Source organism: Metopolophium dirhodum, chromosome 5 (assembly GCF_019925205.1).
Source record: "Metopolophium dirhodum isolate CAU chromosome 5, ASM1992520v1, whole genome shotgun sequence".
NCBI classification, from domain to species: domain Eukaryota; kingdom Metazoa; phylum Arthropoda; class Insecta; order Hemiptera; family Aphididae; genus Metopolophium; species Metopolophium dirhodum.
In genome coordinates this window covers 25,291,004-25,307,151 of record NC_083564.1, presented here as the reverse complement: position 1 = coordinate 25,307,151, position 16,148 = coordinate 25,291,004, and the positions used below count along the sequence as shown (strand labels likewise).

The 16,148-nt window shown below is 29.5% G+C and overlaps 3 protein-coding genes and 1 pseudogene across 3 annotated transcripts; 1 reads left to right on the top strand and 3 right to left on the bottom strand.

Moving 5' to 3' along the window:
• Window positions 1-664: 664 nt before the first annotated feature.
• LOC132945667 (uncharacterized) lies at window positions 665-2,100 on the bottom strand. Its single transcript, XM_061015433.1, has one exon. It carries the CDS (start codon window positions 2,098-2,100, stop codon window positions 982-984), a length of 1,119 nt encoding a protein of 372 aa, XP_060871416.1. The 3' UTR covers window positions 665-981.
• Window positions 2,101-3,907: 1,807 nt separating this feature from the next.
• On the bottom strand, window positions 3,908-7,326 carry LOC132944075 (uncharacterized). The gene is made up of 4 exons (XM_061013235.1): window positions 7,140-7,326; window positions 4,685-4,870; window positions 4,123-4,477; window positions 3,908-4,033 (listed from the first exon to the last, which is right to left on the bottom strand). The coding sequence occupies exons 1-4, from the start codon at window positions 7,234-7,236 to the stop codon at window positions 3,940-3,942; spliced, it is 732 nt and encodes a 243-aa protein (XP_060869218.1). The 5' UTR covers window positions 7,237-7,326; the 3' UTR covers window positions 3,908-3,939.
• A 343-nt stretch (window positions 7,327-7,669) lies between these two features.
• On the top strand, window positions 7,670-8,577 carry LOC132944422 (uncharacterized; annotated as a pseudogene).
• Window positions 8,578-15,078: 6,501 nt separating this feature from the next.
• Window positions 15,079-15,528, bottom strand: LOC132945666 (putative nuclease HARBI1). Its single transcript, XM_061015432.1, has one exon. It carries the CDS (start codon window positions 15,526-15,528, stop codon window positions 15,079-15,081), a length of 450 nt encoding a protein of 149 aa, XP_060871415.1.
• Between the last annotated feature and the right edge of the window lie 620 nt (window positions 15,529-16,148).

The following is a 16,148-nucleotide window of genomic DNA, read 5'->3' as shown; positions in this document are numbered from 1 at the left end:
ATAATTGAGGTAGTAACTAAAATATGAAATTTAATTTTAAAGTTAGATAAAATTGTGGAAATTGGTTACGACAAAATTATATAGGTAGATAAAAACAAGTTAAAACATTTTATTTAAAAAAATATTTTATTATTCCGCAGAAAAAATGTTAAAATGTAAACCTTAAACATTGAATGAATTATACAGTTGTTTATCTTGGGTACCTATGTAAACTTAATAATTATTGGTATATGAATATTTAATATTATTATCTACATTTTCGTATACTTGTAAATTTGACGTTTTTTTTTTAAAAAATTAGTTATATTATTTACTGCATGGGCTTCCACGATAAAAAATTTTTTGTAAATCAAATTGTCTAAAAATATTGTTATACTTTTATCTTCTTCTGTAATGCCGTTAGTTTTTTTTCTTCGTGTATTTCAATATTATTGTTATGATTACACGGCGTTATGGATAGGCAATTTAGCTATACCTCTGTCATGGTTCTATTTGTCCAGTATCTCCCGTGTTAGGCCTTATTCAACAATAAAATACGACTTATAAATATAATAATCATAAAAATATAAAGTAATTAGTGTTCAAGACGAATGTACACATTAAATTATATTATTTGTTTTATTGTTATTACTTATGATTATGTACATTTTTTTTTATTTCTCACATTTTTATTTTTTATAACAATCAGAAAAAAATTTGACGGTATTCGAAGTAAAAATTTACATGTATAATTAATATTTACATATGTTATGCTTCATTGTTTATTTGATAATATGAGCAAATTAACAATCATTATAATATTAAAGTTTTTCAACAAAACGAAAATTAAACAAAATGAATTTTAATAAATTATAAACTTAAATTTTGGATTGATGACACCAGTCAACATCTCTTTTTGCATCCCTCTTGTCTTCTCAACTCGTTGTCATCTCACAGATGCAATCGAGCGCACCATATGGCGGTATCGGTGTACCTACCACACTATTTGCAACAGCAACAGCAGCATAACGTCCTCCCGAACTTGAGGAGCCGCCTCCCCACTGCCGATAAGAATGATCTACGACGACCTTGCCGGGGTTTTTCTGCTGCTGCTGACTTTGCTTGGACCGCAGTCGTCGCTGGCTCCAACCCATCGCCATCACTTTTGGCCACGGCTATAGGAACTATGGTCGTGCTTTCGGTTGCCTCGTCCGGAACAAAATCGTTAACATCAGCCAGTGCATCTAACAGCTGGATTCTAACCGGTGCCACGTAAGAATCAAGCTGTTCAGTCACCGCTGACTTTACTTGGATCGTAGTCATCGCTGGCTCCAACCCGTCACCATCACTTTTGGCCACGACTATAGGAACTATGGTCGTGCTTTTGGTTGCCTCGTCCGGAACAAAATCGTTAACATCAGCCAGTGCATCTAACAGCTGGATTCTAACCGGTGCCACGTAAGAATCAAGCTGTTCAGTCACCGCTGACTTTACTTGGGTCGTAGTCATCGCTGGCTCCAACCCGTCGCCATCACTTTTGTCCACGACTATAGGAACTATGGTCGTGCTTTCGGCTGCCTCATCCGGAATAAAATCGCTATCGGCGGCCAGTGCATCTAACAGCTGGATTCTAACCGGTGCCACGTAAGAATCAAGCTGTTCAGTCACCGCTGACTTTACTTGGATCGTAGTTGTCGCTGGCTCCAACCCGTCGCCATCACTTTTGGCCACGACTATAGGAACTATGGTCGTGCTTTCGGCTGCCTCATCCGGAACAAAATCGCTATCGGCGGCCAGTGCATCTAACAGCTGGATTTTAACCGGTGTCACGTGAGAATCAAGCTCATCTTTCGTCGTGTATTTATTGTTGTCCACCATATATACGTTGTCTGTCGATGGATAATCGCACTCCTGCAAGATTCCAACAGGAGCTTCCAACAGTTCGTCATTTGGACACAGGGATAGTAGTGGTGCTAAATCTAACGTCCTCTGATCGGCCTCCACCTGCAATGTGGATGTCGTCGCCGACGGTTGTTGGTCACAGAGCTCAGTGATACAGACAATTTTCGGCCCCACGGTCAGCGTAGGGTCGTCTGCCGTATATGCTCCGTCGTCTGCCATCATGTGAGTGTTGTCTTTCGACGGATATCCGCTATGGGTGCGAAACTCGTAATTCTGCGAATTTCCAACAGCCGGGTTATTCTGCACTCGTCCTGACGTAGTGACGTTGTTTTGCAAAACTTTTTTTGATTTTTATAAGGTTGACTCCTCAGCGTTTTTTTTTTACCTCACGCAAGGTTATAGAAAAATTATTAAACAATAAGATATAAGTAATACATTCAAAAGTTGATTATTAAATTATATTTATGTTATAGAAAATAAAATAATTCGTTAAGCGGTTCGTTACGAAATATAAACTGATTCAAAATATGTAATCGGTCGTATGAATAAACATCCAAACGAATATTTCCATGACAACAAAATAATATAATATTGTTCAAAATTTAAAATATAATACACGGCCAATTTAATTCCAAAGACATTACATATGTAAATTTCAACATAATTAATATTAACATGAATACTTTTATTATACAAGTAATATAAGTGGAATACTTAAAAGCACCTTTATTGCACGTCACAATATTTTCAAAATATTTAGATTTATTTTATGCTATTCGCTACCACAAATCTATTAAAACCGTATGTTTGTATTGTATTTACTATTGACTAGGTAATAATAACATCTAGCAAGATCGTATAAAATAATATTATAATTTATAATATAGAAAATTAGTTTTTGTCAAGAGTTAGTTCAACCTGGTACTACTGATAGAAAAATAAATTACTTACAGAAATACCATATAGGTACCAATATACATATACCTATAGTAAAATATGTTTAGGCTGACAGATCGTTTTAAAACAATGATTTATATAACCCCGATGGTATAATAGGTGGTTCAGAATAACCTGAAAATATGAAATATTTGATTGATGGTTTGAACATTTTTTTTCTTGTAAAAATGTTTGTTGTACCCTTACTTTTCCCCCAATTATTTTGAATATGTAGGTATTACTGCAAGGCTGGGCATTAACGAGTTAAAAGTTAAAATTAAGTTAAAACGTTAAGTGAATTTTAATTAAGTTAATTAACGCGTTACTTTTTTTTTCAAATTAACTTTTAACTTAATAAGTTACTTTTTTTCAAGATTAACAGGTAACACGTTAATCTTGAACAAAAGTATCTATATTAAGTTAATTTTTGTCCGAAGAATAATGCAAATTTTTGAATGGGTTTTTGCTTTGATGTATCATTTTAAATTTCCCCAGTAATTTTCTTGAGCGTAAAGAAAAACTATCTAATAATCTATATTTTGTATCTGGAATTTTTTATTTTTGTAAATTAGCAAATTTTAAATTTAAACTAAGTTAAGTTACTTTTTTTTCAAAGTTAATTCTTAACTTAACGAGTTAACGAAAAAAAATATGAGTAACTTTTAACTTAACTCAACTTTATTGTTTTAAAATAACTTAACTTAACAAGTTAAAAAAAATCGTTAACTTGCCCATCCTTGGATATTAGGATGCATTTCTGTTCTTTTTAAAGAACAAACATTCACTTTCCTAACAGAACAAGTCCTAAGTCGATGACTCAAGCATAACAGCTCTAAAAATTGTTCACAGACGTAAAAAAAACATCATTGTAAAATGAATCGCTTCACTACTAATCTAAAATAACGATTTTAATTTTTTTTACTAACCTAACGTTACAAAAGATTGAGGTGAATAAAATTGTAGTTTTTCAAATTTAACGCTCCCCCTCCAACACCCTCCTCCTGAAAAGGATTTTTTTTTATACTTATTATTACGGACTAAAATCACCTGTTTTCATCAGTCGTACAGCTTCTGTTTCACGGTGTGTGGCGCTAGACATATTTTTTTGAACAATGGCTGTTATTACTTTTTCCTTTGCTGTTCCCAACAAACGGCGTTTTTATTTGGCTCGTGCAACATGTCAAAATTCCCCGTATACGTGCATTGCATTAATACCCTGTAAAAAATAAAATTAAAATGTACAACTTTGTATGGAATAACAAAATTTAGGAAAAAAATTTGCTTAAAATTTAATAAAAATATTACTTTTCATTATCTAATGGTTTTTCAGAAATAATCCCTTTAAAGCATGAGCTGCATACACTACATCGTCCAAATACGGTCACAAAGTTTGTTCCATGTGGATGAACATTTGCTTTGCGGAATGATAAGCAGCATGGAAGTTGTGTATGCACCCAAAAATGTTCAGCCAAAATAGGTGTCCATTGATTTTTGGTTAATGCATAGTACGTTTTAAAACTTTGTGATGGTCGTTTTTTATCATGCAGTCTGTATTGCACATCATCAGGTTTTATTTTTTTCCATTCTTCTGAAGAAAAAGTTACCACAAATTTTCTTCTAGGAAAATCCAGATTACTGCTGGAATTTTCATCCGAACTACCTGTATAAAAAAAAGTTAACAGTTATTAATATATGTCAATTGTAACGCAGATAATTTAATGATGTAAGTGCATATAGTTAAATAAAAAAAACTTTATTTAGATGATATGTATTGTGTAATAATACCTTATCATTATGAAATAATCAAATAAAAGTGTACTTATATAAGTAATATATTCGAATAATACGTGTAAAAAGTAATACCGACCATATTCTGTGGAAGAATTAAAGATGGCTTCTGGTGGATCAATCTTGGGACTAGAACAAAATCCGAGCTTTTCTTTTATCTCATGGCGTCCCTTATACACAAAAGTGTGAATAGCACTTTTACTCATAAGACTATTTAAATAAATGCTTATATCACTCCAAACAGTGTCAGTAGCTACAATAATTTCTGAAAAGAATATTTGTAAAAATAGAATTTGTAAAATGTTACGTCAAATTATGAATTTTGTTTAAATCCTTATTTTTGCACAACCCTCCAATAATAATAGCCTACTCACGGTACGAAGTATAATATACAATATATATTTTGTATTATTATTATTTAAGAATAAATTAGCATAAATGATAATTCTGTATACAATAATTATAATCACAATATTCTTGTTGTTTTTATTTCATATTAATAATAATGTATTTTATTTGATTATTCTTTGGAAAAAACTCAATTTACAAAATACAAAATTAAAATAATATTAGGGTTGAAAATTTGAAACATAATATTTTATCACACTAACCATATTGGATGTTATATTAATATTGGTCAAACAGAAATTTATTTTACGAGTAGGTTAAAATTAATTTTCTGAAAAAATTGTATTTGATGTCAGTATGGAATATAATAATATACTTTAAAAGTTTCAAGTATATAGTTACCATTTACCAACGAATAATATTTTTAAATTACAACAAAATAACTAAAATCGGTGTTCTAGGTTTTCATGTACTTACCTAATTTCGTCCAAATTTAACTTAAAATTTGTGTAAACAATAACTGTGTTTATATAGGTAATATTATTTGTATTTTTTGGTTATAGAACGAACTATATGGAAAAAGGTAATTTGAATAAAAAATGTTAAGAGAATACAATAAAATTATAAATTACGTCGAACTCAGTGTAAAAAACGGATAAGTAAAAAAAAAATAGATCTTTAAGCACTTTAAGGATGTGATACCTATCGGCTATCATAAATCAATGCTAAGTAAATTTAATAAAAAGTACACTTATTTTGTTTTAATAATTTATTTACTTGGCGAGAAATTATTTTGAGCAGAAATGTCCATTATAATATAATATTTTAAATTACATTGATTTTCTAATGCATTTTGTTTATTTTATTCACGTTATTTCATGTGCTGTGTCGTATAAAGTTTACGTCATATAGTTTCTCACCGAGTAAATAAATTATTGAAACAAAATAAGTATATTTTTTATTCAATTTACTTAGTATTTATTTATGATATCACATCGTTACAGTACTTAAAGATCTGTTTTTTTTACTCTTCCGTTTTTTGCACTGAGTTGTGATATAACCATTAATTTAGAAAATTGTCAAGACAACAGTATTTTTGGGAAATTTATTTTATCACTAAGATTCCTTTTTTTATTCAATAAGTACTTTTATTTATTTTTTATTCTTTCTTTGTACACTTTGTTTGGCATATTTATAATTAAATAATACCAATATATTATCGTACGAACATAATATAGGTACGAACATAGGAATAATTATCAACAGTATAACACACTAGGTAATAGTGTAATACTATAGTATTAATTACAATTTAACAAACTACATTAAATAAAATATAAAAAATTTAAGCTATAATGTAATTCAATGAAGCGATATAGTTTATAACGAATTGAAACAAATAATCCATAGCTACGTATAGGTAGTGGCGAGAATCTAAGTTAAAATATACGTGAAGTCGTGAAAGAGCAATAATGAAATGCGTCGCGTACATGAAATTGAGTGGGGGAATCAGTCGGCACGACAATGCGAGATGCGGCCGCCGTGATTCCAGATTTCATTATAATTTCTCATTAAAAAGTTTGCACATTTCCTTTAATAACGTAATTTCTTACAGTACTATTTTGATGATTTATTCAAAAAGATCATCTGCACGATTTTTCTAATTTTTCCAATTTATTAGAAATATATTGATTTAGTAGATAATTAGTTAGGTCCGGTTAAAAAAAACACCAAAATGTACAATGTTGAAATGGGCAACTCCTGCTTCGAGATAATAATATACACTGTCGTGCCGCCGCTTTATTTTTTTTTACTTAAGGTTAGCTCGCGCCACGACGATGAAAACTATTTGTTCAGCACAAAAAAATTAAAAAATTCAAATATTTGAATATTATATACCTAATTATTTATCAATCTTTTATTTCTTTTAGTGAAAATTAATTACAAAAAGTAGTATTTTTGGAATTTTGAATAATTTTAAATTTCTATATTAAATACTTAAATTTGTTTTTCATATTTCACATTTTTTCAAGCATATTTTTAATTTTTTAACATCTATATAACTACCGAGCCCTACATATTAGTGAATACACACAATAAAGTTATAATTTACTACGTAAATTAATTTAATTTAGTATTAAATTGATTATTACTGTAAGTTTTTATAAAAATTTAGGTCTACTTACTTTTTTCACCATTGACTTCAGTTATTATACGGTCTTTAAACTTAAGAACTGCTTCCACAATTTGATGAGACGGGATAACTGTTTTTCGACCCGCCATTATTCAGGTAGTAATGAATTAATAGAGAAAAATTATACATAAACTAACTATTAGGTGCAAACTAAATAACCAAACTCATAACGGCGTGGAAACAACGTTTATTTCAACAACGGTGAAATCGGAATAATGAATTAAAAAAATCCTGGATACTAAAAATGGTTAATGATAATACAGTAGCAATATTAGTAGCGCAGTTTATTTTTATTGGCCAATAGGCAATGAGCAATAACAATAATACGATGGGATATCGATGAACTTCTGTTTGGAATTCCCCAGCTCACCCGTCATACCACGGTACAAATCATATTACAATCACACCCAAACAATAACATGATCGTATTAAACCTTAAGGCGGGTTCCCACGGCGCGTGGCTCGGCGAACTTCGCGCAACGCGGTTGTTGTAACGTATGCTCGGCATATCACGAGCCTACAATGTCAACAGCATTCCCACGGCGCGTGACTTGGCGAGCCACAAGCTTATCCGAGCCGATCAGAGTTCCTACAAAATTATTTAAACGCCAAAAGTCTCAGTTCAAAATGAGTCGTTCTTTGGATAACACGCAAATTGCTGATTGTGCAGCAGCGTAGGTACTAGGTATATTGTAATTGTAGGCGGTGATTATTTAAAAGAAAAATTAGTTGAAAAAGAAAAACGAAATCCTGCAAGGAAAGAAGGTATTGGATGCATGAAGTTTACAAAAGCCGTGCTAGGTAAGTATGCTTATGTAAATTAATATTTAATTTTAGGTTTTTTAAATTTAATTTTAGTTTAATTTGCTTATATTTAGTTTTTACTGACTACCTTTTTTTAACAGTTTTAACTTTAAATGTAAGTACATACAAGAGCATAACAGTTTATAATTTATTACAAGCTAGTTTTTTTATAGTTAACAAGTTTTTGACAGAAAATACTAAATTAAAAAATAAAATAATATTATACTATAGTTGTACTTAACATTATTAATAATATATTATACTACAACTACAATATAGGTACAATGCAACGGATCTGTTAGAAGATTTAAAACGAGGACCATCTAACAAGTTTCAAAACTTCTGTAGAATGTCTGCCACAGACTTTGAATATCTTATTCAAAAAATTGGTCCAACCATATGTAAAACTGATACAAATATGAGAAAGTGTATTTCGGTCCAGGAAAGGCTAGCTGTTACCTTAAGGTTCTTAGACACAGGAGATAGCTTTAAGAGCTTATCATACTTGTTCGAGTCAAACTGTTTCCAGGTGTATTTAAGATGTTTGTAAGGCGTTAAATCAGGAGTTGAAAAATGAAATCATGGTAAAGTATTTATATTTTAAAACATATCTTTTATTAGAATAATAAACACTTTTTTTCTTAATAATATTTAAAATTAATAAATAATAATACAGAATGTATTATAAGCATTTTAATAAAAAAAAATTAATATCTTCTATGTATAAAACAATATTTAGTACCTACAAATAAGGGTGGTCCTTATTTTTTCAATGTGATTTTTTTAATACAGTACCCCCCTAATTTGCTAAGTTATATGAATAAGTCATTTGGGTAAAATTTGGAAGATCTCACTCAACCCCTTCTGGTGCCGCATTAGGGTTGAAATATGGAAAAAGAGGGTAGTTTTTTGTTTTTTTTATTTAACTCAGAATGTATAGTATTTAGTGAAAATATGTAAAGAACTAAATGATAGATTTTAACATTGTATATAAAAAAGCATATTACATAAATTCTCGTAAGTCCATTTATTTTTAAGAAAACTCATTAATTTACAAAATATTGTATATATTTAACGAAATTGGATTTTTTTTGTTTTTAAATATGTACAACGTACGGTTGGATATATGACAAAATATGTTGAGTAACAATTATACAGAATTAAATAATATAAAAAAACATTACGACTAAAAAAGTCTTAAGATTCTGTAATATACGTTTTGGTTTTATTTACTTGATTTTCATGTAATTTTTACAACATAAAAATAGAATTACCAATATGAATTTTTTTCATCAAATTGTAGGTATAATTAATTAATGACACTTAAAATGGTTTCTTTAGCGTATGTCTGTCACTTTGCGGGTATTTTTTCCGGTAGTCTTGAACAGAATAGAAAATATAATAACATTTTTAAGTTTAATTTATTTTGAAAATAGTAAAATATATTACCTGTAAAACAAGTTGTTTTTGCTCTTTATAGCTACGTCTGAAATTCTTTATTTGTACAATTTATATTCTTCTAATTTTTTTAAAAATAATATATCATTAAGTGGAGCTTCAATTGCATTGGGTGACGAAAACCAAGCCTGAACGTAACATTTAACTATAAAACAACAAATATCTTTTAACGCCTTTTCTTCTTTGCTATTTAATTTAAATTGATCTTTAAATATGTATAGCTTTAAAGAATATATGGCCTTAGCCATATCCATCTGGCTAAATGGTATGGACCAAATTTGTGGATATCCTTCAAAAACTCCTTGCAAAAACTCTATTACCTCATCATTTGACCATTCCGTCATAGTAAATATTAATATTGATTAAAAAATAAAAAACACCAAATTGCAAAATAAAACACCAAAAAACGTATAGGTACAACTATCAATGGCTCTCCGAACCGCACGCCTGTGGGAACGCTGTCTAAATGCGCGGCTCGTTTACTTTGGCGCGGACACATCGGACCGACAATTTTCGGATAGACGCGAGCATGGCCGAGCTATACCGCGCCTAGACGCGCAAGAGCGTTCCCACGGCGCGTGTAGTTTACCAAGCCAGCGAATTTTACTCGTGGCTCGCCGAGCCACGCGCCGTGGGAACCCTCCTTTAGAGATGATTCAAGTTAAACTATTTTAGATATAATATATCCTATTTTAATCAAAACATTCAAATATTTTACTACCTACGAGCTAACCAAATTAAAAACAAGGGATACAACATGAGCATTATATTATGTCTACCACTGTTAAATAATTAGCTCTATCAACTTAACAATTATTCAATCTACAGTGAAAATATTAATAAAAAGGTGCTCTGCTGTACTGAAGGTTACAAGTGGGTCACTGTATAATGCACGGTATTAAATTTTAATTTAATGATATATCATTGTATAAGAAAAACGATTCTGAGCGGAGACGGTATGTCAGTCTAGGTTTAAGACATATTATACATATTTATGGTATTAAAAAAAAAATTGACTTATAATAGGTACCTATACTAAATTCCAAATTAATCATATCACAATATCCATTAGGTACTTATAACGCGTTATACATCAACAACAAACCGTGATACTATCATAGATATATAATAGTACACTTTAGAAGTTTCAAGTAACCACGAATAATATTATACAATCACAACAAAATAACTAAAATAGTTATTCTAGGTATTTTAATATGTAATTTCGTCCAAATTTGTACTTAAAATTACTATAAAAATAAACTGTGCTTGTGTATTATTTTGATTTTTTGGTAACAGAATAAACTACTTACATGGAATCTTGTTTTAAATTTTGAATCCTTAGCTATAAAAACTGAACATTTTATAATTTATTAATTACAATGATTGATAATTTTCGATATTTTGATAAATTTTGTCAAGATTTGATCTTTAAATGCTTATAAAAAAAACTGTGCCAATGTATTTTTCATATTTTACAACTGCTATTGTAACAATATATCAGGAGCCTTGTATACAATTTTTACACTTTTTGGCACAACAGTCAAAATATTTTTAAAATTGTATGGTGTGTAGGAAATGCTAATATAATAAACATTCAGTGAAATTTTCATGTATCTACAGTTATTCGATTTTCAATTACAACAAAATAAGGAAATCGCTACGTGAGAAATCGAGTAAATATTAAATGTTGTAAAAATTTGAATTTCAAACGCTCATAAAACTTTAATTTGACTTTCTCGTACACATTTTTTTTTTGATAAAGGTAGATAATCTTATAAGGAATCTTGTATTACATTTTAAAATCTTAGATTTAAAAAGAAAAATTTTTACGAATCCTCAACTCAAAATAATTTGCTGACTTTCGTGATTTCTGAACTTTAAATGCTTATAAAAAAAAACTGTGACTAAATATTTTTAATATTTTTCATCTACCTTTGAAACAATATACTAGGAGCCTTCTATTTTATATTTTCAAGCTTTTTTAACCAACAAATAAAATTTTATTAACATTTCTAGAAATAAAACTAAAAAATAATGGAAAATGAAAATTTAATAAATACTGGCATAAACATTTTTTTGATTTTCGCAAAATTTCCATTTCGGGCGGTGCTGGCGAGACGCGCGAAATAGTCGAACGTGGTTTGTTCGCGGACCAGACACGTGCGAATTTCGGGGTATATCGTGCAAATTCGTGCTAATCACGTGCTAAATATTGGCATAAACATTTTTTTGATTTTCGCAAAATTTCCATTTTGGGCGGTGCTGGCGAGACGCGCGAAATAGTCGAACGTGGTTTGTTCGCGGACCAGACACGTGCGAATTTCGGGGTATATCGTGCAAATTCGTGCTAATCACGTGCTACATTTTGGTATATCGAGTTTGTTATTATTTTTAATTTTTCACGTTGGGCGGTGCTGGTGAGACGTCTCTCCAGCACCGCACATCATTTTTTGTCATAGAGTTGTATATTTTGTCATGCAAATTTTGGCGATAGTCATGCAAATTCATGCTAATTACATGCTAATTTCCTGTAAAAAAAAATTGTAAAATTTTTGAATGGGTGGTGCTTGAATTGAATCATTTTTCTTATAAATTAAGACAATTTTAATTAGATATTTTCACAATTTTTAATTATATTTGGCACAGCGGTTGCAAAGGGGGATCCTCTCCATGTCCATTTTTTCAATATTTATAATTACTTAAAACAGTAACCATAAATTGAATTTTTAATGATTAAAATTAGTGTGTTGAAAATCACCTACATCTCTCCTCGCCAGTCAGGGATACAAGTGGGGTTGCAAACGTAATATACAGAGTGAAGATAAGATTCTGAGCGGAGCGATGAATGTATTGATTTTACAATGATGTGTGTTTTTTTTTTGTGTCAGAGGACACCTTTTAGAGCAGTAAAAATGCTTAAACAATCTATTAGGGTTATATAGTTATATGTATAATACATTGTATATATTTTACGTATATAGATACATATAGGTACCGAGTGTATGTATCTAGGTATATAGTAGTATACATTAAACATTTAAAATATTAAAATTAATTCTAAATACACAGGACTGGGTGAGTTAATTATTTATTTTTTTTAACTCAGTTAAGTTAATATGCATACACATATAGTATATATTGTATTTTTAAGTACAGAAGTTACCTATCTAATAAGTAATAACTAATAAATAATAATAAATACCCAAAAATAACAAATTAGTAGTATATTTAGTTGTCTTTCAAACCGATATTATTTGTGTAAATCATAATACGATGAGTAGGTTTTTTTTATTTTAATGTTTTAACTATCAACGTGAATACTGGTTACTGTGAAACCAAAAGTTCACAACTGAATACTGTTAAAATTACAGGACCACATTGACATCGCACAAAACCGTAAAATCGTAAAATCAATAGGTAATTGGTTTTTATTTTTAGATTTTAGTGTTGGTATTTATTTTTTCCCGAAATGACGACGTCGTGCATCGTCGATCGTCGATAATAACAATTGTATAGCATATATAGGCAAACTGAAACTATATTGTATTATTATGTCTATATAATTGACCAAAGACATGGTAACAAAATAGACTCAAATAATGAAATGTAAAAAAATTAAAAACAAAACAAATTAACTTAGAAATAAAAAATTAATGAAAAATGAATTCGTTAATTTCACGTTAATTAAAAAATAAATTTCGTAAGTTAGTAGTTAAGTTAAAAATTATTATTATCACATCATTATCATTATCATTCGATATATTTTAGGTTTTGAAGGTAAAATAAATAGTAAAACTATTTAAACCCCCCTCCCCCCCCAGAGCAAATTTGAATGTACGCCACTGCTTCTGTCATATTCTGTTATTAGGTAAGGTATTGGTCATACTAAGCCCGAATTCGGCCGTATACGTCCGAATATACTAATTCGATTGAATCTATTTATAATGGTTACACTAGTTCAGAATAATTAGGCCGTAGACGACCGTTAACGGGCAAAAACAATATTATTTGTTTTTATCGGCCGTTTGAAGCCGAAAATGGATATTTCCCGCGCATCGTCTACCGATCCGAAATAATACCAATATAGTTGAACAATTATTATTATTAAGTTTCATTGGATTTCAGTATTATTATTCATCATTTACATCAAACACTAGTACGAAGATGGTACGTCGCTAGTTTTTGTGTTACATTGCCTGTGTTTTATTGTTATTTTTATTGATTTAAAAAACGTATCTTTGAATTTTGAAATAATGGTTGATTGCAAACGACTCATTAGTTTAGTTTTTGAAAGAGAATCTATATGGGATTCTACTAGCAAAAAAACACCATAATACAGATATAACCAGGAAATTGAAAAAGAAATGCAGGTCAAAAGTAAGTAAATATAAAAAAAAGGTGGATAAGTGGATGTCGCTCTTCTGTACAATAGGTTACAAGTGGGTCACTGTAATGGATGGTGTTAAATTTGAATTCAATGATATAATATCATTGTATAAGAAAAACGATTCTGAGCGAAAACGGTCAGTCAGCCTATGATTTTACCAAGTATATCTGATGATATTATTGTGAATAAAGTAATTTATATATAACCTATTTACATGGAGCCTTGTTTTAAATTTTCAATCCTTGGCCATAAAAGTTAAAAATTTATAAATTTATAAATTTTTAACAACAAAATAATTAATAAATTATAAATTTGATAAATGTTGTCAAAATTTGAACTTTGAATGCTTACAAAAAAAAATTGTGCCTATGTATTTTTAATATTTTTCAACTGCTATTAGAACGATATATCAGGAGCCTTCTATTAAATTTTCAAGCTTTTTTACCCACTAAATAAAAATTTATTGATATTTATAGAAAAAAAAACTAAAATAATTGAAAACTGACAATGTCCGTAAACAGCTCAAAAAGAGTCAAATTATTTTATAAATTTCATCGTGTATAGAAAATGCTAATATAAACATTCAGTCAAAATTTCATGTCCCCACGGTCATTTGTTTAAGAGTTACACCAAAAACCAAAATCGATTTTCTCGAAAATAGATTTTGCGTAAAAATTCCCGTTTTTCCTTAATTTTTCTTTTGTTTTTCACGTCACTTGTGAAAACTACTGGGAAATTTTACTTTTGACCCCCCAAAGTACCAACCAGATTCACTTTCCTATCAGAAAAGTTACTATTGAAGAAAATCCAAGCACTTTTACTGTCCTAAAAGGTGATGACAGACACAAAAATAAAAAAAAATAAAAAAAAAAAAAAAACACACATCATTGTAAAATCAATACATTCATCGCTTCGCTCAGAATCTAAAATAAATTTAATTTGAAAATGTATAAAATATTGTAATTGAGATTATTGTTTATTATTATTATTGTGATGGTGGTAAACCTGAATTAAATTTGATAAATAGATCATAAATAAAATACAAATTTAGGTAATGAATTATATATTACACGTACAATTTAACAATTTTTACTTTTATTTTATAGCTCCAACAGTTGTGAAATAGTCTTTAAAAGTATCACGTATTATGTATACTTCCGTTCTTGATCTGTTATTACGTTTGACGATACTGAATGTTTTTCTGAGTTTATAGTTAGTTGGGTCACGACGGACCTGATCCAATAGTGTTTCATCTATACCTTCTTTATCGATGATAATATTATGCAAAACATATAGTCTTAATAACTATATCAACATGTTGTTCCGGGTTCATTTGAAGTTCGGTTTTTAAACATCTCCATTTCGATACCAAAATTCCAAAAGTGCATTCAATCATACGCCGAGCTTTGCTCAAACGGTAATTAAATGTTTCTTTTGCCGAATTCAAATTTTTATCAAATGGATAGGGTCTTAATAGATACTCTTTCAGTGGATATCCTTGATCACCCAATAGAACAAATGGCATTGGAGTAGTTGTGTTCGGTAATGGTCTGTAATTAGGTACATTGAAGGATTTAGCTTCCAAATTTTTAAAAATATTTGATTCGGTAAATATTCCACTATCGCTCTGTCGTCCGTATGCTCCTATATCAACCGATATAAATTTATAATTGGCATCACAGACTCTTTGTAAGTGGACAGAAAAATAATCTTTGTAATTATAAAACATCGAACCAGAGTTATTTGGGCATTTTATACGAATATGTTTGAGTCAATACATCCAATACAGTTAATAATATGCTCAAAATCATAATATGCAATTTGTTCAAATAATTCAGTGCTTGGGAACGACATATGAATGCTAGAAAAAACCTCCCAAATAGCATTACAAGTCTCGTAGATAATTTTACCTATTGTATTATGGGCCATACGGAATGAAAATGACAACGCTCGATAAGATGTGCCTGTAGATAGATACCTAAAAAAATACAAAAAAATAAACATACATTTCCTTGAAAAAAATAAGCAATTATTGGCAAAACAAATTAAATAACTTCTTAAAGTTTCAAGTACCCAGGAATAATATTTTTATAATACTTAATACTAAATTTGAACTTAAAAAAAAAATGATAAATGTATATGCATATTATGTATTATGTATTTTTAATATGTTTAAACTTGTAACAATTATTTGTGCAAGAAGCCTTGTATTACATATTTCAACTTTTTTAACCTAACGAATACAATTTTTTTTTAGTTTTAGATTCTGAGCGGAGCAATGAATTTATTGATTTAACAATGATGTGTGTTTTTTATTTTAAATTTTTTAAATTTTTTTTGTGTGTGTAT